The sequence below is a fragment of the Anguilla anguilla genome, chromosome 6, assembly GCF_013347855.1.
Source record: "Anguilla anguilla isolate fAngAng1 chromosome 6, fAngAng1.pri, whole genome shotgun sequence".
NCBI classification, from domain to species: domain Eukaryota; kingdom Metazoa; phylum Chordata; class Actinopteri; order Anguilliformes; family Anguillidae; genus Anguilla; species Anguilla anguilla.
In genome coordinates, this window is record NC_049206.1 from 51494089 (window position 1) to 51520256 (window position 26168).

At 37.1% G+C, this 26168-nt stretch overlaps 1 protein-coding gene across 1 annotated transcript in view; it reads left to right on the plus strand.

Moving 5' to 3' along the window:
- Nucleotides 1-26168, plus strand: part of trdn (triadin) — a 72936-nt gene that overhangs the window by 22519 nt on the left and 24249 nt on the right. Inside the window, exons 9-23 of the mRNA XM_035423023.1 lie at nucleotides 442-2712; nucleotides 5396-5404; nucleotides 5743-5808; nucleotides 6046-6111; nucleotides 6847-6912; nucleotides 7173-7331; nucleotides 15469-15558; nucleotides 19104-19148; nucleotides 19899-19928; nucleotides 21198-21227; nucleotides 21392-21430; nucleotides 21531-21563; nucleotides 24350-24376; nucleotides 24892-24918; nucleotides 25671-25697. Coding sequence (XP_035278914.1) covers nucleotides 442-2712; nucleotides 5396-5404; nucleotides 5743-5808; nucleotides 6046-6111; nucleotides 6847-6912; nucleotides 7173-7331; nucleotides 15469-15558; nucleotides 19104-19148; nucleotides 19899-19928; nucleotides 21198-21227; nucleotides 21392-21430; nucleotides 21531-21563; nucleotides 24350-24376; nucleotides 24892-24918; nucleotides 25671-25697 — 2985 coding nt within the window. The remainder of the gene's footprint in view (nucleotides 1-441; nucleotides 2713-5395; nucleotides 5405-5742; nucleotides 5809-6045; nucleotides 6112-6846; nucleotides 6913-7172; nucleotides 7332-15468; nucleotides 15559-19103; nucleotides 19149-19898; nucleotides 19929-21197; nucleotides 21228-21391; nucleotides 21431-21530; nucleotides 21564-24349; nucleotides 24377-24891; nucleotides 24919-25670; nucleotides 25698-26168) is intronic.

Here is a 26168-nt window from a genome sequence, read left to right on the forward strand (position 1 = left end):
CCCCCAGACTGACTGACTGACCTGACCCCTTTTTGTTTGCAACCATCTAACTGGTTATCTTGTTCACACTACTGTCAGTTTCTACTTTACTTATACATTTGTGCACATAATGTCCTTGAATTCAAATCTCTCTGTGGGGTTCGTTTTTACAAATGTCCTGCATGGAAACGATTGTTTATTCCACATGTTGCACGCGGTCTCAGGAATTGCTTTTCATGGACAAAACAAAGAAAAGTAGTGCGGATTTATGTTCTTACTCGGGTGCTCACAAAGCAACATTTGAAGTGCAAGCAGCATGGGTGAAGTGTAATGTATGTGTGTGAACCTTCACACTGCATTTACTCTTGGGGTTAGAGCGGTAACTCTCCTAGCCTGCGCGCTCTGCACCTCCCCCTGGTGTGTCTGCGCATGATATTAAGACAAACAAGCTTAATGCTGCAGTTGCAGAAATGATGGTGGAGGAGGAGGCCGATGATCAGGCCCCAGTTGTTGAAGAGGACGATGAGGAGGAGGAAGATGACGGTGACGACATTGATGAGGAGGATGTTGTGGTGGAAGAGGAGGAGGAGGAGGTGGATGAGGAGGAGGAGGAGGAGGAAGAGGCGGATGAAGATGACCATGATACCATTGAAGAAGAGGATCTTGAGGAGGAGGGAGTGGAGGGTGTGGAAGAAGAGGAGGAGGAGGAGGAGGAAGAGGCCGAGGATGATGAAGATTCAACTGTAATTGAAACTGATGATGAGGATGCTGATGAACTGGAAGAAGATGATAAAGATGACATTGCAGATGATGGCGAAGGAGAGGAGGTCAGTGATGATGAATCTGCTGACGAAGAAGAAATCGCAGTGGATGACATTGATGAAGGAAAAATAGTTCATGATGATGATGATGAAGTAGAGAAAGACGATGAAATCGATGAAGCTGGTGCTATTGAGGGTGATAAAGCAGCTGCTGCTTCTGCTGATGATGATGATGATGATGACATTGAGGACAAAGATCAGGATGATGAAACTGAAGAGGAAGCACATAAAGCTGATGAAAAAATGGATGATGATGATGAAAAAGAGGAGGTGGATGACAAAAAAATTATTGAGGATGAAGTTGATGACAAGGGAGATGCTGATGCCTCTGAGGAAGAAAAAGATGATGATGACGATGATGAAGATAAGGTCACAATAGAGGTAAAAGATGATGATGCTGTTGCTAGTGATATCTCTGATGCCGACGACAGCGAAGTAATCCAACAAAAAGTTGAAGATGATGTTGATAAGGATAAAGAAGCTGGTGATGAGGATGAGGGCGTGGAAACATCTGATGGCCAAGGCGATTCTATTGTTGAAGAAGTTAAAGATCTGTCTGATGTCAAAGACAGTGGTGAAGACGATTCAGGTGATGATGACAGAAAACAATCTGAAGATGTGGAAGATGAAGAGGATCACACTGATGCCGCTGGCGCTTCTGATGAGGATGTTGATGAGAAAGATGATGAACATCTTGATGCTGATGCTCAGGATGGAGCTGGTCAGGATGTCAGCGAAGATGACAAAGCTGAGGTCACTGATGACAAAGACATAGCTGGCATTGGGGGTGATGATGATGCTGATGATGATGAACACGATGTTAGTGATGATGAAAAGGGTGATGTCACTGATGTTGCCGCTGATGAAGATAAAGATTCTTCTCAGGATGCTGACAAAGACATTACTGTTGCCACTGAAAAAGATGACTCTGACCAAACAGATGATAAGAGTCTTGACACAAAAGATCAAGAAGAAGTTGTAAAAGAATCGTATGACATTGCCAAAGAAGGTAGTGACGTTGAAGAATTGGATGCTGTCAAAAAAGCAGAAGATGATGCTGAGCATGATGGGGGTGAACAGTTGAAGGCTGGTGATGATCATGAAGAAAAATCTCTTGAGAAAGATGATGGGGTTGATAAGCATCTTGTGGAGACCATTGAGGATCGTGGACTTGACACGGATTTTGATATTAGTGATGAAGTTGACAGCGGAACAGATGGCGTAGACAGTGATAAAGATGACAAGGACGATGAAGCCACTACTGATGAGATAACAACTATCAGTCAGGAGGGAGTAGATAAAGATGAGGTTGAAGCAGAGGAGAAGGTAGTCGAGGTAGAACACGACAAAACCTCAGCTGTCAAAATAGGGGAAGCTGGCGAAAAAGATGATGGCGACATCATCACTGACATCACAGAGGAGAGCCTTACTATTGTGTCTCAGGATGATGATGTGGAGAAAGGTGGAGAGAAGGAAGCAGAACATGAAAAAATCCTACTTGTAAAACCTCATGACATAGACAATGAGAAGAAGGAGGAAGATGAGGATGAGAAGGATGATTTAAAATCTGTTGACATCACTGCGGGTGATACAGAGGAAGATGTTGAAGATGTGCTGAGTGTGGATAAGAAAAAACCTGTGGACCAGGTGCTGGAACAAAGCCCAGTTTCCCAAGCGCATGAAACAGATGATAAAGATCTGAGCAGTAAAGAGGATAACCAGGATGATGACATATTAGATGTTGATGATAGTGAGAAAGTCAAAGAGCAGGCAAAGGATGCGAAAGCTGATTTAATCAAAGAAGAGAGGATCAAGGCTGAAGCCAGTCCAGTGTGCACATGCCATGTTATGCTTCACACCATGGAGGCAGTCTCTCAAGAAAAAGAGGTTCTACATCAGCAGCGTATGAAAGGTATTGGGAAGTATTTACATTTTTCAATCTATAAATTACCAGTTGCTACTATATTATGTTTAGAAATGATGAAAATTATGGGATATTGCAGAAATAGATTCCATTGCAAGATGTCAGGTAATGTCATGGTAATACTGTATAATTATATATAGAAGGTAGTCATGTGCAAAAATTACTGAAATGGTTGATTATGTGAAGTATTGCAGTTATTCTAATTCTAATGCCATCACCTGAGTGATTCTGCATGTGAGTAGTAAAACTGACTTCTTCCATTAGATAAGCTAGTAGACACACATCACACACCAGTAACAGATTTTTTAATAATAAGGCTGTTAACATTTATGATTTAGCATGAAATGAAATTAGTCTGGTAATACAGGCTAATTTGGTGTGTGGCTGATCAACAATTAGTTTCATATTATTGAAATGGAAGACTAATCTCAACCAGGAAAACCTGGAAATAAATAGAATTAGAAATCAAATTAAACAACTTTAATTAAGTATATAGGTTTGTGAAAGCCATGTAGCTGTATTCTTCTAACATCTCCATTGAAAATCAGATCTTTAAAATAATTTTTACCTTAAAGCCACTTTGGATGTACAAAAAAAAAAAGGATTAAAGTGACAGGACTCCATTCGTACATTATACACAGAAACCTAAACCACCTTTCATTTTTGTCTTCTTTATAGAAGCTTTCTTAGCCTTTATATATCTATGAATTAGATTATGTGCATATAAGTTTGTTCCAGAATCTGAAGAAATCTAGTGGGACAATAAACAAATTAAATGATGGTTGCCAGGGTAACAAGACTACATTTTGTTCGGAAGTATAGCTCATGAGTTTCTTAATCTAAAAACTGTATTAACCATATGGCACTCTCTAACAGACAAATCATACTCTACTCTGATTTTTGTCACTTTAGTTTTACAATTAAATGACACCTTTTATCTTGGGTGATAAGATGAGATGTGGTCATTTGAGCATTAAATCTATTTAGTACTACAGTGAAGTCTACACTAATCTGTACAATAGAAATCACATTTAGTGGGTGGTATGGATGACCAACCATATATCACTGTGTCCTCGTACATTTGACAGTGTATATTAGTCAAAGCAAGCAGTGTTATGCGCTCACAATTACTTAATGGTTTAACCTTCTGCAATACGAATTACCTGTGAATCACAGTGAACATCAGGGTTATGGAGGGCAAATCTGGAAACATCCAGTATTCCTGCATGTACACGATTTTTATTGTTTGGGGTTGAAATGGAGTGGTTCAGGGAATCGATATCGGTGGGATAAAGTGATGCCTGGGTAACTGCACATGGGTACTTCTTCTCAGTCCAAATTCTGCATTATAGCACTGTCGGGCAACCAGGTCAAACAAGGTAAGTCGTGGGGTATCTGTTTTTCAAGGAGGCAGCAGAGTCAGCTGCCATGTGTGCAGTGACTGTGCAACGCTCCACATGGGTCAACCAAGGATAGGTATTTGGACATACCATAAGAAAGAATGCATTATGGGTAAACTGTATAATTTCTGTGTACTGTGTTTAATAGACATATTAAGCTCACTCATGTCTCAGAAATTATTTCTGGTTGGAGATGATAGTAAGCTCTCTGAAGATTAGGATACTACTGTATGTATTTTGGTGCATACTTTTCCGATATGTACTTAGATTCTTGATGTTATGTTTGAGCTTTATTTGATGACCTTTGATGAGAAATTTATGTATGGTTTGTCTGCCATGAAAATATTATACTTAGAGAAACATGGTTTTACTGGTCGACAATGGTATTGTGTTGGTTAACAAATGGTTTTAATTACCCAGCTATATCGTTTGTATTGTATTTTTGACTTTGTTGCTTTGTTTGGCTTTGTTACTTTAAGTTATTTTGTTCCAGAGAGTGACATTATTTTAATTCTTTGTATGATATACTTGAATGCAAATACTCTTAAAAAGTCTTTAATAGTTTTTCTTTTAAACAAATACATAGAGTATGATGTTGTGAAAGTGATGAGCATAGTTATTATTTAAAATTAATAACTGTTACACTAAGGGTTCTTACATTTGTTTTCAAATTTATATTCTTCCTTTTTTTTTGCAGTTACTGTAATTTTGTCATGACCTTTACATATTTTGTTATTTCTTGATAGTTGCTTTTTACTAATGTTTTTTGTAGTACTAATGGTCACTGCTAATTTGTAGTTTTGTAGTTAGCTCACTAATATAGCTAAACAAAACATGGTTAGTAAATATTTAGTTTTCTTGGTTAATATTTACATGCATTTTTTCCCTCTCAGCTGAATATTTATATATTTTGAAATTATTACTGCTTTTTATAGGCCTGTATTTTTGTTCATCTTTTAGTTTATTATGTACTATTGTTATGAGTTCGGTATTTTATGAAATTCCAATTAATGTAGGAATGCCTTTTCAAAGCTTATGGATGTTGTAAATATTCTCATGCCAGTTTTTATTCATATAGCATTATAATTTGTATCTGATATCCTAATCTTATTAAAATGATGAAAAGTTCATTTTAGTCTGTCATAGGTCAGGTTAGTTTAAATGGGTTCTCTTTTAGGAGTTGTAATTTGTTTGCTTCAGAAGATAAATACTATTAGCTTCAAATATTCAAATAGATTCTAATTATTATATATTTCTTTTCCTTCCTACAGAATCTATAGGTAAGCATATGAACAGTTTTATTATGTTTCAAAAGAACAGTGCCTATTTATTATGTATTATTCAAAGAAAAATTAAATTGTTGTCAGGTTGTTAATGTCAAATCTACTTTGTATGCACCATGATAATACTATTCATATATCAACCTATGGATATATTGGAAAAGCAAGACTGTATGTCTGGAAATATATTGGAAAAACTGTATGTCTTTAACAAACAAATTGCTCTTGAAAATGGCATTGTTTTGATAGATGTGTTTAATATGTCATGCATGCTGATGCTATAATACAGTACTCCACAATAGGTTTTCCAGTGGCTTTGACTCTTCCCTCTATTATAGCCATTGAACCTGCAAAAGAAAAACCGGAGAGAAAAATAAGAGATGAAAAGAAAGAACCTGAAAAAGGTAAATGTTGTTAGTTATCAATACAATATAATGTGCTATTTGGGAATTTCTAAATATATTTAATTTGTTTTGTGTGTGTGTGTGTGTTAGTCTTTTCCCTTTCACTTTGTCTTCAGAATCGTGTGAATCGTAATGCATAAAACTTCTTTACATGGAAAATGAACAGTTACAGTGTTTTTATGTTTAATATATATATAAGGTTTTCCAGGGGGTTTGACTGTCTTCTCTCCATTTCAGATATTAAACTGGCTAAAGAAAAACCAGAGAAAAAAGCAAGAGGAGAAAAGAAAGAACCCGAAAAAGGTAAATATCACAAGTTATCAATGCAATATAATGACCTGCAAATTCAAACTAGTATTAACTGTAATACATTTTAAAAAAATCTTTCCATGGGAACTCACTTTACTAAGGAAAAAGTCGCAGCACAAAACATCTGCTATATTGTGCCTCTGTTGTGGTTGCCGATACATTCATGACTTCATTCATTGAATTCATTCATTGACATTCATTCATTGATTTGCCATGACTCGTTCTATTTACGCAATCAAAGTCATTCAATTTTGCAGTAGGAGACACCAAAAAATGGCGTCAGAGACAATATGTCCAGATTTCAAGGTGCTAATAAATGTATATGGAGCAACCAAGCACAGGCAGCAAGGGAACCACAAGAGAATAAAATCTAAAGTTATATATTAGGAAATATAGAGATCAACAAGGTACAGCTTCACATCGTCATATTATAGCATTGGCGTACAACAACTGAGAGAACAAACATTTGGAGTGACATGACATGCAAAATGAATTGCACGTAAAGAAAACTGGATGTAAGGAAAAGATGACAGGATGTTAGGCAGCATACAAAAAGAAAAATTTTACAAAAAGGCAAAAGACTTAATCCTTGCAAAATAAATTCTAAGAGTGATTTTGACCCATGCGAGCGTTTAATAAATCCAACAAAGATATTGCAACCTTGTAGCAACGGCTTTTGCAGTTTTTCTTTTTTCTAGTGGCTCCTTGAATCTGTTCCTTCCATTTCAGTCATTAAACCGGCTAAAGAAAAACCAGCGAGAAAAGCAAGGGGAGAAAAGAAAGAGCCTGAAAAAGGTAAATGCTTACAGATTACAATAAAATATAATATATCATTGTGAATCACCAAATCAATTTTATGTGCTTGACTTTTTTCCTTTCATTTGGTTTGGTTAATGGTAAAGGTCTTCAAAAATTGTACTGTGTGTTACATCATGTAATGTAATGTAATGTAACACCATGTGTGAAAGCAACATATATATCCTACATCAACTCCAAGGCTAAAAAGGCCCCTTAAACGTGTCTTTCATTACCACTGGTTTGTTTTGCCTCAACAGCCATAAGGAAATCAAGACCCGTGAAAGAGGAAAAGGAGAAGAAGTTGGCGAAACCCGACAGGAAAGCGGAGAAGGCGAAGAAGGAGGTGAAGGCAGAGGAAAGAGTGACGCCCAGAGCGAGGCCCAGGGCAGAGAAGCGGGCGAAGGCGGAAATCAAAGGTAAAGAGCGCGGGAGGGACGGCGGCGAGCACAGCCCTCCCAGGCTCACGAGAGAGAGACAAAGAGACCGCGCGCGGAGAGATAAGAAGCCTCGCGAACTCCCGGCGAGACCAGGGAGGAGAAATGTCTTTTGGAACAGATAAAGTGAAGAGGCATCAGGCGGGGGCTTAATTTAGATTCTGAGGTGTACGCAGCTATCTCTCGCAGTCGCTGCAGCGCTGACATTTGTATGTGTGGAGAATAACACTTGAACTGCACTTTTTGAGCGCACGAGAACACTTTGGTCCGCCGCGGTCTGATGTAATAGGGGAAAGCGCCCGAACAATACTGCCCGAGGCCTGACACACATCGCCTTAAGCATTTGACCTGTTCATTAAGACTGAACCGTGAGTGATAATCCCTCTCTCGATATTTTGAAAAAAATCGCACGTCCCTGAAACATCTGATGTCTATTAAATTTCAAAAAGGTATGCTCCGTGTAAATGCTGATTCAAATGCGTTGAATAAAGAGGATGAAAAAAACATGAATGTAACAGGGATCGTGCTGGGCCCTTGAATGGCTCAGTTCGTACTGTAAATGTGTTCTGTGCAAAGTGAAGGTTTGTTCGAGCCTCGGCTATGACTTTGCCATTAACTGACTGACTGACTCTGACGAATCAGGACACAACTGGCTTCCTCCCACCAGGGATAGAGAGGGTTGAAATTGACCGGGTTTCCAGTGCATTAGCCACTCCCACCGACGTGCCAGGTGCCCAGAGGCTGCTTGTTAGGCGGTTGTCCATGAGAGTTACTCATCCGCCTCATTCTCTAGAGACGTGCATAAGTCTCTTGAGGATGGAGTTGCGCTCATAGCTTACCTTCTGTCCTGTAGCTTTCATCTTCACTTTCATTGTGGAAGCAGGCCTGCTGCCCATAAAAATGAAGCACATACGAAGATTTACTAAAGTCAACGGTCTATGAAAGGAACTAAGTAACTAGTTTGAGTGTGCGTCGTTATATCCTGAAGAATCACCTCGCGCCTTGGCTGTAGTTAAAAGCCTAAACGTTCTCGTGTACAAAAGAAAAATTCGGCCGTCATGTGATACCGCATTCCCTAACAAAAAAAGCTATTTGAAACCACTTGTTTTGAGCACAAGTAAAATCGATTGTTTTTAGTGCTTCAGGGTAAATTAGCTGCGACATCCTAATGGAAATGTAGAAACTGGCACACAAACAAGTGCCTTATAAGTGAGTCGGTACTGCGTGCGCTTCATCGTCCCACAGTGGGTGGTGACTGCACAGACTTTCCATTTAAACAGTTGGATATATCCGGAAACTATATATATATATATATATTTTATATATAACAATTTTTTTTCAGGATTATGGATTTCTGAAAGTATCCTGATGCTATTGCTGCTCTTTGTGTGCTTAGATAGATGATCAGATAACAGGATTTTTTGCAGAACAGAACACTTGCTGTGGTTTGAAATTGAGGTTAGGGAGTGATACTGTAGGAGAGGAGAAAAAAGTAATGGTGGGGTGGGGGGTGGGGAGGGGTTGTGTGATGATGCTTTTGTTTTGATCTCTCATTCATTTTCCCTTTTCCCTTTTCCTCATTTGCTCCTGTGGATGAGTTTGAGTCGTAATTCCGAAAGGCTTGACATGTGTTCACATAAAAATGACTCAGAACGCCTTGTGCTGTCATGGAGCTGCAACCGTGTGATGTTTTACTTTTCATCTGCTGAGTGAGGTCTCACGCTCATGTTAACTCAGTGTAGGGCAGCTTAGCCCTTTGCCGGTTAGCGTCAAAAAAACAGTCCACCTGGATGGATGTAGGGTACACATTGCCTTCTTCATATCCATCTGAAGGACTCACATGAAATATATTCTTTTTTATTGCCTTAGAATGAAGCAGACAGTTTTGTGGTCGTGTTTGTCTCACATAAATAAAACTATTATATTTCACAACATTTTTACCTCATAAATTTTCACTTTTATATTTTAAGACACCAGGTTTGTCACAAAATAGAATGCTAATTGTGTATGCACATGTAAAATAATACAATTAATTATCTTATTTATTAGTTTTTGTACATCTACAATGTATTTACCATTTGAGTAGTATATGACACTGTAGCTATAGTATCCCATGCTTGTATCTGGTGTTGTGGCACAATGATATTTCCATAAATTTGCTTCTGTTGATGGCTAATGCGTCACGTGTCATATACTGCATACTTACTGGTAACTCTATGGTAAAAAAAAAATGTCTTGTGTGTCAATGTGACAGTAAGGCTTCCCGTGGAATAAACTCCGTACTCACAGTTTACCAATATGCCGTCCTTCTCTTATGAATGTAAATACTGCATTGCATTAGCAGCAGACATGTAGCACTCACTGGCTCGATCAGCATATTGTTAGTCTGATGGCATCATTATGCAGGGCTGGACTGAAGTTTGGCCGTAACTGTATCGTCTTTAATATGAGTAATGAGAATAGGCAAGTGCTCTTTTAAGAGTGCCTCGTTCAATATTTTTCATGGATGTCAGAAAAAAACTAAAACTAAAATATTTCTCTGAGTTAATTATTAAAATCTAAGGCTAAATCGAAATCCAAGTGCATGATATTTTGATCGAATATTGTATTAAATGAATATTTAGTGAGTGAATTTATCTAATCCATTTTAATTGGAATTACTATTGTTTTTTGGGTAGAAAAACAAGTATATGCACATGCTTGGTGATGTTTTTAAGTTTTGCAGTTTAATTATATCTATCATGGTTTTCTTGCGCTAGTAAGTTCATTTCCATTTCAATTCTCTATGAATTAATATTGTTTATGAATGTAATGTTCTCATATTTTATAGTATTTAATTACATTATGTTAGTTAAAGTTGACATTCAGCATTTTAACTATTAGACAGGGGTTCATAAAGTTCATTATCTTAATCATGTCCTCAATTTCTACAATTTTCATTCCTCTTCATAGAACTTGAATCTTCTTGAGTTGCACATAATTGGTGTTCTACACATCTATCTCAATGCTGAGCGGTATGTCGAAATATAGATTAATTTTCCATCCTGAAATGAATAATACATTTATCACAATTTTATTGATTATTCAATTGTGCAGTTTTGACTTTGTTGTTCAATACTTTGTTGTTCAATATTTTTTGCAAGTTGTCCAGTGTTAACTTAACTTAACTATAACAGTGTTCAGTCATCTATAAACAGATTACATTTGGTACCACTCTGGAACATGACACTGGACATTCTTCTGTGCTGCTCCCAGCTAACACTGAAACAATGAGCACTACCAGCATGCACTGCAGCTGGAACACTCGTATAAGAGAACATTTCAGAAAACATCCTTAAAACTATTTTTATGGAACAGTAGGTCATAACATTTTTATTTTATCACATTTATCTTTTCAAATTCTGAGCTGGGTTTTTATTTGTAGCTTAAATATGCCATTGTTATGAAAAATATGTGCTCTGTTTGAATAACAAATAACATTTTTTATTCCGTCAAGCTTTTCTTTTCTGCTTTTAAAAAGCTATTTCAAAAATTGAAATCCAAATCATAACTTGGTATTATTTTCAAAAATGCTATCAAAATTGTATTGAAATGGAAAGTGATAATTGCTCAACACTCATCTGTCTGCTGGTGCGTTTCATATCGGATTGAAGTGCGTTGACAATTTTAGAAAATACCATGTAAAGAAACTTCTATTGCGATCTTGTCGTGTAGCTTTCATTGGTTTTGAATGGATGTAACTGTTGATTGTATTCGGGACATCTGGTGTTATCATTTTGGTTCTAAGAATAACTGCATAAAAAAACAAAAGTAGGAGTTTATTTATTTATTTATTTATTTATTTTTCATTTAAGCTGCTATCTCCCTCATTGAGAATTGCAGAGGGGATTTCCAGTGTGCTGTCATATGTGTGCTCTCACAACATGTATTCAATGTATTTAATTTATTTGCAAATGGGTTATGGACCCATTACCCATTTAATTGTCTCTAAAGAATGTAACAATTCTATATTTCCATTGTGAGAGACATGCTCAAATTGTAATTAGGTTTTTTCATACTCATTATTCAAGTCCTGTTTGTCAGATTTGGAAAATATTTATCTGTTGTGGAGTCATTTGAGATGTTATAAATTCATAATATTGTGTCGGTTGGTAACAGTGAAGCAGTGGATAAAATCCGAATTGCTTTTGGGTTGAATCCGCCTAACCCCAGTATTTATAAAAGAAAGCAATACTGACTTGAAGACATCTCGGGCCGTTTGTGGGAATGGCTTTTCCAGCTAGATTGAATTTGTGAGTAGACAGTGGGTCAGGCTCCTGTCATTTCTCCAATTGCCCGCGTGCCAACTGGATACATGTCGGTCTCAGATTTGTGATCTCGCCTTTTTTGATACAACACATGGCCGTACAATGAAGTGTTCAAAATGTGTTCAGTTTCTAAAATGCTGTACTGAAGCCAGCATACTTTCTGTGATTTCTGCTTTTCTGCCAATTTGAGTGGTGGGAGTCTGACTGCTCCAGCCGTTTTTATTTATTTCTGTATGAAATTCAATTTCCCATTTTTTGTTGTTCTGTCACCTGTAATCCACAAATAAAGTTTGGTCATGAACATGATTTGATGTAGTTTGACTTTTTATTTGATTTAAGCATTGTTGTTGCTTTAAATTGGGGGAAGATTCAAATGTTTGTCTCTTATCCTCAAATCATGTTCATGTCTCTGTCCTAAAGCGCACTATTTGCAGTATGCTACATTCATCCAGGCTAGCATCAATTGGCTTACATTTTAAATTGTTATCATCAATAAAGCTGCACATTAGGAACATTATCAACAACTAAAGTTCAACTGAACTCCTCATAAGAATCTTTCCTGTATATGCAGCTTCTCCTATATGCTTACACATCATGTACTTCAAGCATTGGCAGAATACAGGCAGTTATTCTTTAGTCTAAATGAACTATATCTCAGTATAACCTTCTATAGAACATGCTCTACCCATCCATGCAACCTGATCACGCAATTGGAGGCAAAGGTCAGAAGTGGAATATTGAAGTAAATATAATTGGCATAAACCTTTTTTTAGTCTCTCATGACCCACTTCATAACAGATCAGATAGGTGGTCTATGATGGCTTCCGACAAGTGACCAGTGTACTTGCATCACCTAGTGGTTTGTCCTTTGCTGGTGTTAGCATGTCCTTTACTACTACCTCATACTTGTTTCTGTACATCCTGACTGCAGAGCACCAAAGCAAACATTCTTTGCCTTGACACCAGTTGTAAAAGACATTGGCTATGCCCCATTGCAAGCTATGCTGTCCTCTCAGCTAGCCTGAGATTTTTCCCCTTACTCTATGTATATGTACATTCACTTTACATTTTGGCACAGCAAAATTAATGTTGAATAAACTCAAACAGTGTTAAATCAACTCTATCAGAATTTATATATGCCCTATTGGGACAATATCTACTCTCTTACGGTTTTAAGTACTCAGTCATCGAAAATCTTTTACGCTGAAAATTTTACCAGGTGCGAATGGATTTTTCATTGGCGTGCATTATCCTGAGGAAGGAGTCAGTTAAGGTCACTGCACCTTAACCTCATGTTTGACAGGCCCTATTGGTCTCTCAGCTTGACTAAAGCACATTACCCAGAGCAGAATAAAAGACACAGTAGCTCTAGACTCTTGATCAATATCTTATAGACCTGCTCTTTTAGATCTCCCCTCTGTGTGAAATGCTGCTCCATGTGATAAAATAATGTCAATCGGCACAAGTACTGTACAATGGCAAGTGTAGAGCATATGAACATGATGCTCTATTTAATTCACCTCAGATTTTCTATAGCCTTTTATCTACAGTATGTATCAAGTATGGTCTGGAAGGATTGCACAGAACCTGAACTTGGTGAACTTCTGTTCCAGGGTGTTGCATTTAAAACTCAGATTTTTAAAACCAGCTTTTAAAACTGATTCCTTTCTTATGGTTATGTTCTGTGTACTGTCAGTCTCTGTATATGAACAGAATAGTCTTTATAGCATTTAGTGGTATAAAATTTCAAATATTCTGCACATTTCTTTCTCTTAGTTTGAACCACTTTTTGTAAATAGCAAATATAGATGTCCCAGCACATCTATATTAGATCTGTAGCCCCTTTCAGGTGCACAGTAATCCTGGATATTTTGGGTCGTAAGAGATGGTTGTGCAACAAGTCTTCCTCCTCCTTCGCCTAGGCACAGACTGTAGGTTGGCCTTGATCCTGGGACCTGCCAAGAGCATGAGGTCCAGAGCCAGGCATGAGGCAGACAATATCCATTTGCTCCATCCAGCAAAAGCTTAACATAACACCCTAAAATGCATATGGATTTACTGTCCATCTTGCTTGCTGCCCAGTTCTTGACGCTGGATAAAGCACAGCTCCATAAGTTAACTTTATTCTATCAAAGTCTAATGATCTGTGCGCCTGCGTTAGCTTCTGCAAGATAGTTTTCAGTTTTATTTATGCCTTTGTTCTTTGAAGCTAAAGTTACCTCCCAAAGCGTATTGATTTCATATGTTGTTGACTACCCGAGATGATTCCTCCCACCCAGTCTTTGCACAAAAAAACAAAGAGACAAAGGGTAAACCGAGAACTGATTTTATCGCTCTTAAGATTTTCTTCTAATTTTACAAAAGGGCAATGCAATCTGCATACTTTATCAGTAGAAAGTGACCTGCAGTTCTTTCATTCCATGACATAACATATAAAACAGTGAGAAGGATGAATTGGTTCTCCTGTGAAAAACATATACAGTTCAAGTCTCGAGCTTTGCTGTCACTTTGTTTTACACAAAAAAAGCTGAATGCTGTACATGAAAAACCCATTATGGTTCCCATGTTTTATATGCACTGTATTAGAGATAGACAACAGTCTCACACACAAACACGGGTACACAGACAGGCACATGCACACACACACACTCTCTCTCTCTCTCTTTCTCTCTCTCACACACACACACACACACAGACACACAGTGATAGACAACAGGGTCTCAAACACAAACACAGATACACAGACGGACACATGCACACACATGCACATACTCTCTCTCTCTCTCTCTCTCTCACACACACACACATGCACACACACACACACAGTGATAAACAACAGGGTCTCACACACAAACGCATGTACACAGACAGGCCCATGCACACGCACTCTCTCTCTCTCTCTCTCTCTCTCTCTTGCACATGCACACACACACACACACACACACACACACACTGCGAGGTCTTCCTCTCTTTTCAGAGAGGGCCATTGAGAAAGCAGCATGAGACAATAAAGATAGCAGCGAAGGGCGCGGCTGGCGCGTGGAGACAGCTGCTGGTGTCTCTGTCCTTCCCCCTGTGACTGATGGGCTCCGCTCGGCTAAAGAGGCTAGCCTCTGAAATAAACAGCTTCGGTCCCCCCCCGCCCCACCGCAGTGCGAAAGACTCTCAGACCTTTCAGATGGAAACAACAGACAATGAGAGGCTAACCACTGATTGGCTTCCTCTCTTTGAAGAGAGGTCCACACACAACAGCAGAAAATGTCCCCGGCCCGAAGCCGAAGGAGTATTCATACAGCGCAGTAGCCTTTCTTCAAACGCTGGTGTTTTAATTCCGTTATCTGTATCACTGGAAGTTTGGGCTCTATATTAATGTGACTAGAGCTGTTTTTAATTGCATTTTCTCCGGGTATTAAATGGATGATACTGTTGCTTGTCGGCAATAGAGCCAAGTGAGATTTAAATTGCATTTGTGCAAGTAAATATTATCTGCTAAATGTTTTATGATTACTGTTTTTAGCTGCATACCTCCCTATATTTATTTTAATTATTTCTGAATAATTTGTTCAACTTTTTTTTCATTTTGTCAATGATTTTTACATTCTTTAAAATCACAAAATGTGTTTTAGGCTAGATCATTAATGGAACTGGAAATGGTTATGGTGCTTATATAGCTTATCAATTAAAAATACTTCTGAATCAGGGATGTGACAGCACTTCACATGATATAGCCATATAAAAACAATAACAGACCGATATCCTCATTCTTGTTCAATGCATTAATCTAAAATTGTTGTTTGTTTCTTAATATTTAGAAGAAGCCAAACCAAGGTCAGCCAAAGAGGTGAAGAGGAAAGCTGAGCGTGAACCTGCTAAAAAGAAGACTCCAGGTGTGAAAAGAACAGGTAGGAGTGGATATGGACAAACACACACGCACACACACACCCACACACACACACGCAAGACAGTGTTCAGCTGAGGAAAAGCACATAATATAATTTGCATATAATTTGTTACATAATAATAACCAGCACTATTTGCCATATTAAGACAAAACAATTTGCTAGTTTACCTATATGCTTTTGCATATTATATAATTGTTACCTTTCTTCCAAGCTATGTATATGACACAGTGCAAAGAAGAAAAATATTTTCAGCTTGTGATAGATTCCAGTCCTGTTACCATTTCAGAGATCATGTGACAGCAGTGGTCAAAATCTATTGAGCTTCTTGTCGCTACAGAACACCTCTTGTAATGATTGATGGCACCCTGACAGCACGGCGCTACATTAAAATCTTGGGCACTTATTGGTCCTTCCACGGGCTCATCCTGAGGTGACAGCATTCCAGAGGGGCAGCACACATCGAGATGCTGCTCATATAACAATGGCCTTCTAGAAAGACAGGGATTTGACAGTTATGACATACATGCCACACTCACAATAATGAAGTATGAATAAAAGCCAAATACTTTATTTCTTAACAGTTGGTCATGGTTCACTTATTATTAGTTAACCTCCCCATCAATACCTTTGTCTGGGCACGTGGCTCGTTAGATGAACACCCTGTACTCTGTAATTTTATTTAATCTTTTTAGTATCATGATACATTCATGTGGTGAGCTGGTGATATGGTCATCTATGGTACAGAGTCTAATGACGAACAGACCCTGCTCAGACTCCAGGAGAGCAGCAACAGGACAGGAAAATCAGATGATAGCATTTTGCAAACTGCTGCATAATGTGTGCTGTAGACATGGTCCTACAGCATGCCAGGTTAGCCTAGCTGCGCCCCGAGCCTTTGTGTCTAGGTTTGGCATGGAAATAATGACTGGCCTGTCAACTCCTGACAGGTTAAGGTCCGTTGTTTATGTTGCCGCAACCAGGGGGCCAGTTACGCCAGCTGGGAGTATGCCTGTCTTAGTTTGACTTTCAATGTAGCGACTGAGCTTTGAACTTGACACATTTATGCTTGCTGCAGCGACTGTATGTACTGTTACGTCTGGGCATAGATTCGACGCCAGATTGTTTGTCCATTATAGTGCCAGGCCACCCACTTTTGGACCCATTCATTTCAAGAATTCGTGGAAATTGTACAAAGTGCAGTAGCATGCGAACGGAGCACAGGTGTATGGTATGGCCTGTCAACTATCAACACACAGTCAGTGTGTGCTTTTGTTTGCTCATTAGCTATATTAGCAAATGCTAGCTTTTTAAACTCTAAACCCCGGAAGTTAACAGCTTGGTTTGATGCTTGTGAACATAATAAGTTAGATGGAAGATTACACACATTACCAGCACCTGAACTTGTGATCAGACTAACTTTCAATCGGCGAAGGTATACGATTGCAAATCCAGATGAATGCATTTGGCACTATGTATAGCTCAGCTGGTACAGCCAGCCTATAGCATTTATCATACACTGTGAAAACGTGAAGATGTTGTGACTCTGTTCCAAAATTGAGGCCTGCTTGACTCAAAGTGACTGTGTGTGGCTGTAACCTTGTGCCAGTGTGGACAATTCTGGCAGTGATTGCCCCAGATAACCCCACTGAAGGACAGTGTGTTCAGTTTGCTCTGTATCTAATGTATCAATAGCTGTGTTGTCCTCTTCACGTGCATTTCTTGATTTTCCTTCTTGATTTTAATCAGGCTTGACAGTCAGTAGGTTGCTTCACCTCATTACCGGTATGAAACCTCCCCTCTGATGAATTAGGTGGTGTTGCTTATGCAATAGATAAAGTCACTGAAGAATGTCATTGTCTGTCACGAATGATCTATTTGCCAGATTGGTGCCAAAAACATTTAACCTGCACATTCATAATATACATCCGCTATCATTCTTAATGCATACATACGGTAAGTTATGTTCTGAACCAAACTAAAAAGCTATGATTTCAGTTCAGTTCAGTTTACATCAAGAAAGGTTTATATGAAAGATAAAAAATGTGGAAGGTTGTTTTTTTATAACGCAGATCATGTTCATTGCTGGAGGGTACAATAAAAAATATTGAAATGCTGCACGGTCTAATAAAATTGGTCACAGTTTCGCTGAAAGCAATCGAAGACATGCTTCGTACTAGATATTTCAAACGGAGATGATTTATACAGATCACAAAAAAGAAAGATATGGGTCGAGCTTTGCAGATACCCGTATCCAGAGCAACCTCCACAGCTATCTGTTTTTGTACTGAAGTAATTCAGGTTAAGTACCTGACTGAAGAGTACAACTACTACATCCAAACAGAAAAAATGAAATGTTTCCTCTCAGTTAAAGCCCAGCCCTCTAACCACTGCACTATGATGCTGCCCCTGAAAATGTATATAGAGCTGCTTGGCCTGGATGCTGTACTAGATAGATTTCATCTTCTCGAAAAGGTTGCCATTTAATCAAAAAGTGTCACATTAATTCTGACAAATTCAAGCAATCCAAATTTCTAATAACGCTGTCGTATTTATATTCTGTATCTTAGAGCCACCGCTTTTAAAATGAATTCCAGTAATAACCTTTTGATGTTTCAATGCGTAATATTAAAACCTGCTTATCCTTCTTGTGCAAACACACATTATTAGACAATATAAAATATTCTTTGTAATTAATAGAAATGAAACACCTTAAAATTCAAAGCGCAGTCTTAATCACTATGACACAACATTTAGGTAATTTATTAAATCTAATGTTGACCTTCATTTTTATGAGATGCTGTATTTTAAATCACATTTAACCCATTAGCTGCATATTCTTGCCATTTTTTTCTACCTCTATATAAAGTATACTTCTCACCAAGAAAAAGGCATTGATTAACACACTGGTAGAAACAATACTGGATATTTGGATTAGCGTGTTCCCCAGCCACAAAGCTTCTCCACCCTAGCTCCCCAGGGGTGGAACGAACTCCCCATTCCTCTAAAAACCATTCAGCCACTGCTCATTTTCCACCGTGGTCTGACGACACATCTCTTCAGACTGTTCCATGTCTAACTCTAACACTAGTCTTCTGCAGGGTTACCCCAAAATTACTGTAGTATCACTCTCATGTATCACTTGATCTTCAAGCGCTTCCATGTTGCACTTGAATCTTAATCTAGCATGTTCATGCTTCACTTGTATCTTCATCTTGATGGTATACTGTAGCTCTATCATATCTCTATCTATGATTTGCCATAACTTTACTGACTTAGCCTATGCTTACCAAGTGAATTAAATTTGATGTTCTTGGCCATGGATATCTGAAACTTAATGAGAATTGCATCTTATCTGTACTTGTTTGTTGTTCCAAAGACCTTCAGTATGCACTTATTGTATGTCTCTTTGGATAAAGGCCAAATAAAGTGTAATGTAATGATTCGTAGAGTGTTTGTTAGGTTGGTGATTTTATTAATGGATTAGTTTATTTACTGAGTTAAATATTGTATTTGATTCATTTATCAACTGTATCATTGCTTTGCAGAAGCTAAGCTCCTGAAGGAATCAAAGCCTAAGCTCAAAGAAACAGGTGCATTTTTTTAACTATCTATGATTTATATATGTTAATGTAACAAATTCTTTTCTGAAATAATGGACATGAAATGAATATCAGCATAACATTGTTGCCCTAGGCAGTCTGCAGATATAAATTATTTTTTTTTACCTTAATTTGCAAATCAAATAATATAAAATCACCAAGTTACAGATGAGTGAGAAGTTCATGCTGAGAATGTCACTATAAGTTGTTAGTAAGGAGCCAGGAATCCATGGTGAGAATGAAGCTATAAGAGGTTATTGATGTCTGACAGGTTCACAAGGAAACTGTTGCTGTAACATTTTTCTTATGCAATCGAAGTTCATGATGGGAGTTTTGATTGATAGCTATTGTCAGTTCACTGAGTGAGATCTGATTAGGTTTAACAGACCCATGCATATGCTTTGCCTGCATGCAGAATATAAGAAAGTACTTTGTCAGAACGATAGACAACTAGTACATTTAGACTATTATTTTTCTTTAAGGTTTTCAGAAAGTTGATTTATTTAGGTTTCTTTTGGTTTACATCAGATGGAAACCTAACCAGTAAACTAAATCTATTGTGGTATTTAAACATAATGTTTTTTCAAGTCACAAAAAAGTCTGAGAAAGTCCTTAAATCCTTATAATATATGGTATTGTTTAAGTGTGCATAGTGCAGCAAACATTGTGCAGGAAAAAGTATTCAAAAAGTTCTAAATTATGGTGCTGTTTTAATTATGTAACAGCCTGTTTCTCTTGCAGGTAAACCTGAAAAAGTAGAGAAGAAAGAAGGTAACTATCGATATGCACTTACTTAATTGACAAATCCTGCAGTTAAAATGGTAAAAAAAAAAAAAAACTTTTTCCACCACAAATTGTGAATATCGCAACATTTTTTTCAGTGGGTGGGGTTAGCTGTGTACAATGTCCTTCACTAAATCGTCAAAACCAGTGAAATCCTTTCTACTTGTAATATGTAAATGATACTCTAGCCACTTTAGTGCGAGCTAAGTTGGAAATGCCTAAGCATTGTGCCTTCTGTGGATGCAGAAAAACCAATACACTTCTTTTTCTTTTCCAAAAAATGAAGAGACTCACAAGAAATGGGTTTAATTTTAGGAGGCCCTCAGGCACAATAATATTGCAATAACCCCAACAATAATTTTATATTTGTAGTGCCCATTCTCACAAGGAGTACTTCACCAACTATCTACAAAAATAATGCAACTTGTCTAAAAAGCCAGCGCTGGTGCATCGCACAGTGCCTCCCTCCCTTCACCTACCTCCCAACTGTTGCTACAAGTGACACTCCCAAATGGTGTCGCAGAACAGATGGATCGGCGAGGAGGCCTACCCCTAGCGAGTGATAATTAAATAGCTTTCAAGCTTTTATATGTGGAATCAGAGCCCTTTATTGGGGTGTATTGTCCAGAGTTTGAGACTGCTGTCAAATCTAATATTAGTGTACAGAAGCTCAGTGTTACAACCTTATTACACATTGATTCATCTGCAGGCTTAACTGTACAATGGTAAAGCCTCTCTTATGTTGCTTTCTTCCATGTTGTCTGGTAGTCTGATCCTCTAACCTAGCTACGAGGAATGGTTTACATATGATGTGTCATATGCATATGGATATTGATTAGTTCAGAATACACACCCACCTTGTTCTTATCTGCTGAGCAGATCACGATAATCTACTATTACAAAATTAATGGTTATAATTTCGTTAAAAACCTGAAAGAAATATTAAGAAGACAATCAATTGTCATGTCTGGGGAAAATAACCACAACTTAAATTCGGTTTTCTGAAACTTTAACATATATGATCACAGATCCAAATGTGATATAGTGGTTTAATCCTGTCCAGCATATGGTATTTTGTTGGCTGCAATAATAATAAAAAATAATGTACAATGATAATAATGTATGATTGCTGACCTAGCCTGTTGATTGACATCAACAGTTATTAACAGGCCAATATCATTAAAACATTCATTATTTTATATTTGATGCTTACCTCTTCATCTGAGTATGTGATGAAATGTATGTTCTTCCTCGTAGGCAAGAAATTATTAGAAGCGAAGAAAGAAGGTATGATCTTAATCAAGTTCATTTTAATCTATGATAATTGCATTTGAAGCTACCTTTTTGAAATTACTGTTAAGTATTTGATCATCATTCAGCAATTCATTTGACGAGATTTATTTTAAATAAGCCTTGACTTATCTCATTACCTCTGCATCTCTATATTCCAGTTAAAATCAAAGAGAAGGTTTTATTGAAAGATAAGGAAGGTATGGAATTAATACTGCATGGAACACATAATTGTTGTGTGATGTTATGTTATTATATTAAACACTTGTATTACCTGCGTTATGTTTGCGTACTTTACAGTAAAGCCAGCGAAAAAGGCCGAAGTAAAAGAAGGTATGTATGACCCAGAATTAATAGCACTACTTTAAAGAGGCTCTTTGTCAGTAACTTCCTTCTGTTGGTGCTTTGTCTTTAACTCAGGCTAAAGCAAGTGCCACATTTTTTAATCTAAAGTATCTATAATACAGTGTTCGCTGAAATTAACAGAAAAGACATACAGTACTGGAAAGACATGGTAAACGGACTGCATTTATATAGCGCTTTTATCCAAAGCGCTTTACAATTGATGTCTCTCATTCGCCAGAGCAGTTAGGGGTTAGGTGTCTTGCTCAAGGACACTTTGACACGCCCAGGGCGGGGTTTGAACCGGCAACCCTCCGACTGCCAGACAATCAGTCTTACCTCCTGAGCTATGTCGCCCCATTCTTTCTAAAATGAAAACCCATTGCTTTCAATGTTTTTATCACAAGGGACACATTTAAAATGTGATTGATTGGTAATTTAAATGATGTTCTTCAATTCCATTGTTTGCGTCATGCACACCTTGAAGCTAATTTCTACACTGTAGGCCCCATAACTGTTCCAGATTAGACCTCTTCAACACTGCATAGCTTCAGATAAGACTATGGTACCCAAATAATGAAAAGAGATACATATTCAATAATCAGCAATTAATAAATGGTTTATCTCCACTTGACAATCAGGAACAGAAAAGTTAAGGACAAAAATATTGTAATTTAATAGATTTTAAAAAATCTCCTTCATCAGTCAATATATTGTGCACTTTCGTACAATGACTGTGATGTGATAACAGATTAACATTAAAAGTTAACCCAGCCCAGTATTAATTTTATCATTATTGTTTTTTGTTGTTTCCTGCACACCGAGCATTTGATTTTGTTAGTGATTTCTATGTAACTCAATACCAATGTCAGCTCTGTAATGTATTCATTTGTGCCTTCATAACTCGTTGGAATCTTTAAACACATTGACCGATAAAAATCTTTCCTTAGATATTTTCTGTAATGAACACACAGTAAAGTGAAAGCTGAGATAACTCCAGCAAAAGGTTTAACTGAATCCGGGGAAGGTCACATCTGCACCATTATTGGCTGTCTTGGAAGAACCTATAATAATTCATTTCTGACAGCTGCAAAGATGAAAGGGTCCCATTATGTACACTTGCTCAGTCTGGACATTTATGTTTCTTCAGCTTCAGAATAAATACTGATCTGGACTTTATATTTATGTAAGGTGAAATGTTATTTTTAATTATAGATTTGAGTTTAATTATAGTGGAGATGAGAAGTGTAGTTTTCTTGGAATGTTTTTTCTCCAAGCTACTAAGTCAGTGTTCTAGAACCCTATTGCTTTCAATTACAAGTAGTAATTCTTACATCAGCATTAGAATGTTCAACTTAGAATGTTCTAATCACACATTTGTGATCTCACTCCTTAAATGGATAAGGAATAGTTTTACTTGAAGCACAAGCTATTTACAGAGTAATAAACACAGTAGTGAATGTTGCTTTGCTTTGTCTTACTTTTCTTAACAAGGGACTGAATAACAAGCTTAATTATTTAATTACAGATAGCAAGGAACAGCACATAGGTAAAGGTCCTCTCTTCCATCAAAATAATGGCTTCAATAGCGAAACATCACATGACTTGATAAAAAATACATTTCAATAACTAAATATTTAAAAGGTTTATTTGAATGTGAATGCCCATTCATAAAATAGTATTTTCCAATGCACTGAAGACTTAAATAGAGACCTTTGGAAAAATGATTAATGTCTGATCATCCTTCAATCTCATCCTCAGTGCCATTCAACCACTGCTTCCTTTCACATGTGTTTTGCACTCTGATGTGCATAAGAAATAAAGAAATAATGCATAGCTAAAAAGTAAATCAGAAGAACATAATATATGCTGGATATGGATTCCCACATGGCATCAGTACCGAAACCTTCCCCGGTGATTTAATTAGGCTGATGTGTCCAAGTACTCAGTTATTCTTCAGGTTATCAAATCACAAACTGCTTTTATGTAACTTTTTTATGTGCGCAGAGGAATTGATGCATTTTCTGTGCTCAAATACGTGTCCGAAATCGAGCGATCGTGAGCGTAATTAGGCAGTGGAAAGCACAGAGCTGAACAAAAGCATCCTTTCCTTTCTTTCCTGTTGTCCAAGATCAAATAGTGTCTTGCAACACTGCCCCCTGCTGTCCAATAGTTGTTGCTTTGTAGATCGGGCAGGAATTAAATCAAGTCATTTTTTCAGCCCTGGCACAGAACTCAGAATGAATTCTGGACTTTCTTTTAGCAATAATAGGGATTTAAAATATTTGATTATAATAAATGCGGGCCAGATTTTATGTGCCAATTAATGTATTAATGCATACGCTTGGTAAACATATTGCTCAAAATGCAAAGCGATCCATCACCCTAAAGCTTTTAAGCTGCTCTGGCTGATGTAATGGGATGAAATATGATGTTTTCAAAATGTTTTATGTTGATGAAATATTTACCATTATTGAGTGCATTGAATTTATTGAACTATGTATTTCAAGTATAAATATCTTTTTTGCATCAATCTCCAAAACAAACTACATATGCATAAAAATTGATAAATAAATTGATAAATACACAACCTCTCTAAAGCTTTATAGAAATTTTGTAAAAATGTACATATAATGGCACATTGATTCTGACATGTACGCAGATCTGTAATTTTCCTGTTGAAATCCATAAATCATAAATGTGTGAATAACAACAGTCAAGGCCTTCAGTATTATGAATGCTTTTGAACTGACACAGCTTTTGTTCTGAATTCATAGTTCGACTTTCTGCAGTGAAAACCAAGGGTAAGAACATATACGATGTACCCATCCAATCAATGAATGAGGTGTCGGTATTGTTGTAGCCCTGAAGCTGCTACTTGAGTTACATAGTAACGTACAGTAAATATCCAGCTCTATGACTGGATGAGATTCGAGTCAGCCTTGTGAAAAAAAAAAAAAAAAAAAAAAAAAAAAAAGCTTTCTGTGCAACTGCATGATGCTAATAAATGTGATTTATTTGTATTATTATTGGCCTTATGTGCATGTACTGTATATATTGATTATCCCTTTGCCCATGCACTTCTATAAATGTTAAAAGGGAAATATATTGTCAGTACATGTTGATGAACAGAAGAGAAAAACGATTTTCAAAGAAAGATCACTTGTCAAGGAAACTATAAATGGTTCACATCATTGCAATGGGGTGATTATATCATGACCAGTTCTGTCATACATTCAATATAGTTTTTGTGTGTGATGACTAGGCCTCTTGTTCAGGAGCCTTTTGTTTCTAAATGTTTTCTAATTATTTCTTTCAGCAAAAGCTGTGACTGCAAAGACAAAAGGTACTGCATGCTATGGTAGAATGCCTCTTTGAAAAAAACTGATTCAAATCAGAAAGGTCAAAAGATCTGCATAATTTTAATCTAACCTTATTTTTGGTCGCATGACAGATTTATTATCAAGGACTGAAAAAAAATAAGCAGCAGTTTTTAAATGTATTTTTGGACAATCTGTGAATTTGAATTTTTGTGAACAGACCTTTGTGTCCAAACATAAAAGAATTTGAAACTTTAAATGTCACTGACAGCTCGAAAGCTTAGCCTGGGTGGCAATTAATCCATCAACTACTTCATTTTAGACATGCGTCTTCTAATGTTCTCTGTCACACTGACAGCGATGTAAGACATTTTACAACAGCAGTGCTACTCGTGTGATTTTGCAGTGATGTAAAACAAGGAGCGTAGTTTGAAGTAAAGTGTAGATTTTGTTTAAGTTACATACACATAGTAAGTACAATTAAGTATCACAAGTATCACATTGTAATGGAAAGATTTTCCAACATGGCATCTCATAAGAATAGCAACAAATTAAATAGCATGTGTCTAGTTGTTAAGTCATTCCATGTTATATAAATGGACGGAGTACAATTTTTTTTGAATGAGTACATACTGTCCCTATTGGACTTATATGAAGTCTGTTAGTGATGAGTACCACTGGAAATTGCATTGTACTGTATTTGGAAATATGTAAATATGCAATTAATGAATTTGTGGCCAATCTGTTGTCTCATTTTTGTTTTTGCCTCACTCTACAGCTAAAAGAAAAGTTGCTAAAAGTGAAAGTATGTGTCATGAGACTGTTAGATTAGCCTGCTGAATTATATATATACTGCTCATAGCTGCAGCTATTTAAATGCTTCACTAAACATTCCTTCAAATCGCTGCTTTAATATTAGCAAGGCCGAAAAGATAACATTGTTAAAAACCCAGACATAAAGAGTTTGCATCAGGATTGTTTAAAAAACTCATTTAAATTTTAGTTCACAATGCAGCAGTCCAGCCAATCAGATGTATTACGCTTACACAGCATGATAAGCCCATAACAGTAACTGATTTATGGCACATGAATTATATTGTCGTCATGGATCATTTTCCATTTTATTTAGTGTGAAAAATATGGTGCCTCCAAGTGAATGGTTTCAGAGTTTCCTCAATTTGAGTTTTATGTATTTTTGGGTGGGCTTACACTAAAGAAAGAAAAAAGAATTAAAAAACATCATTCTGGAGTAGTCAGCATTTCACGGCTTTGCTAA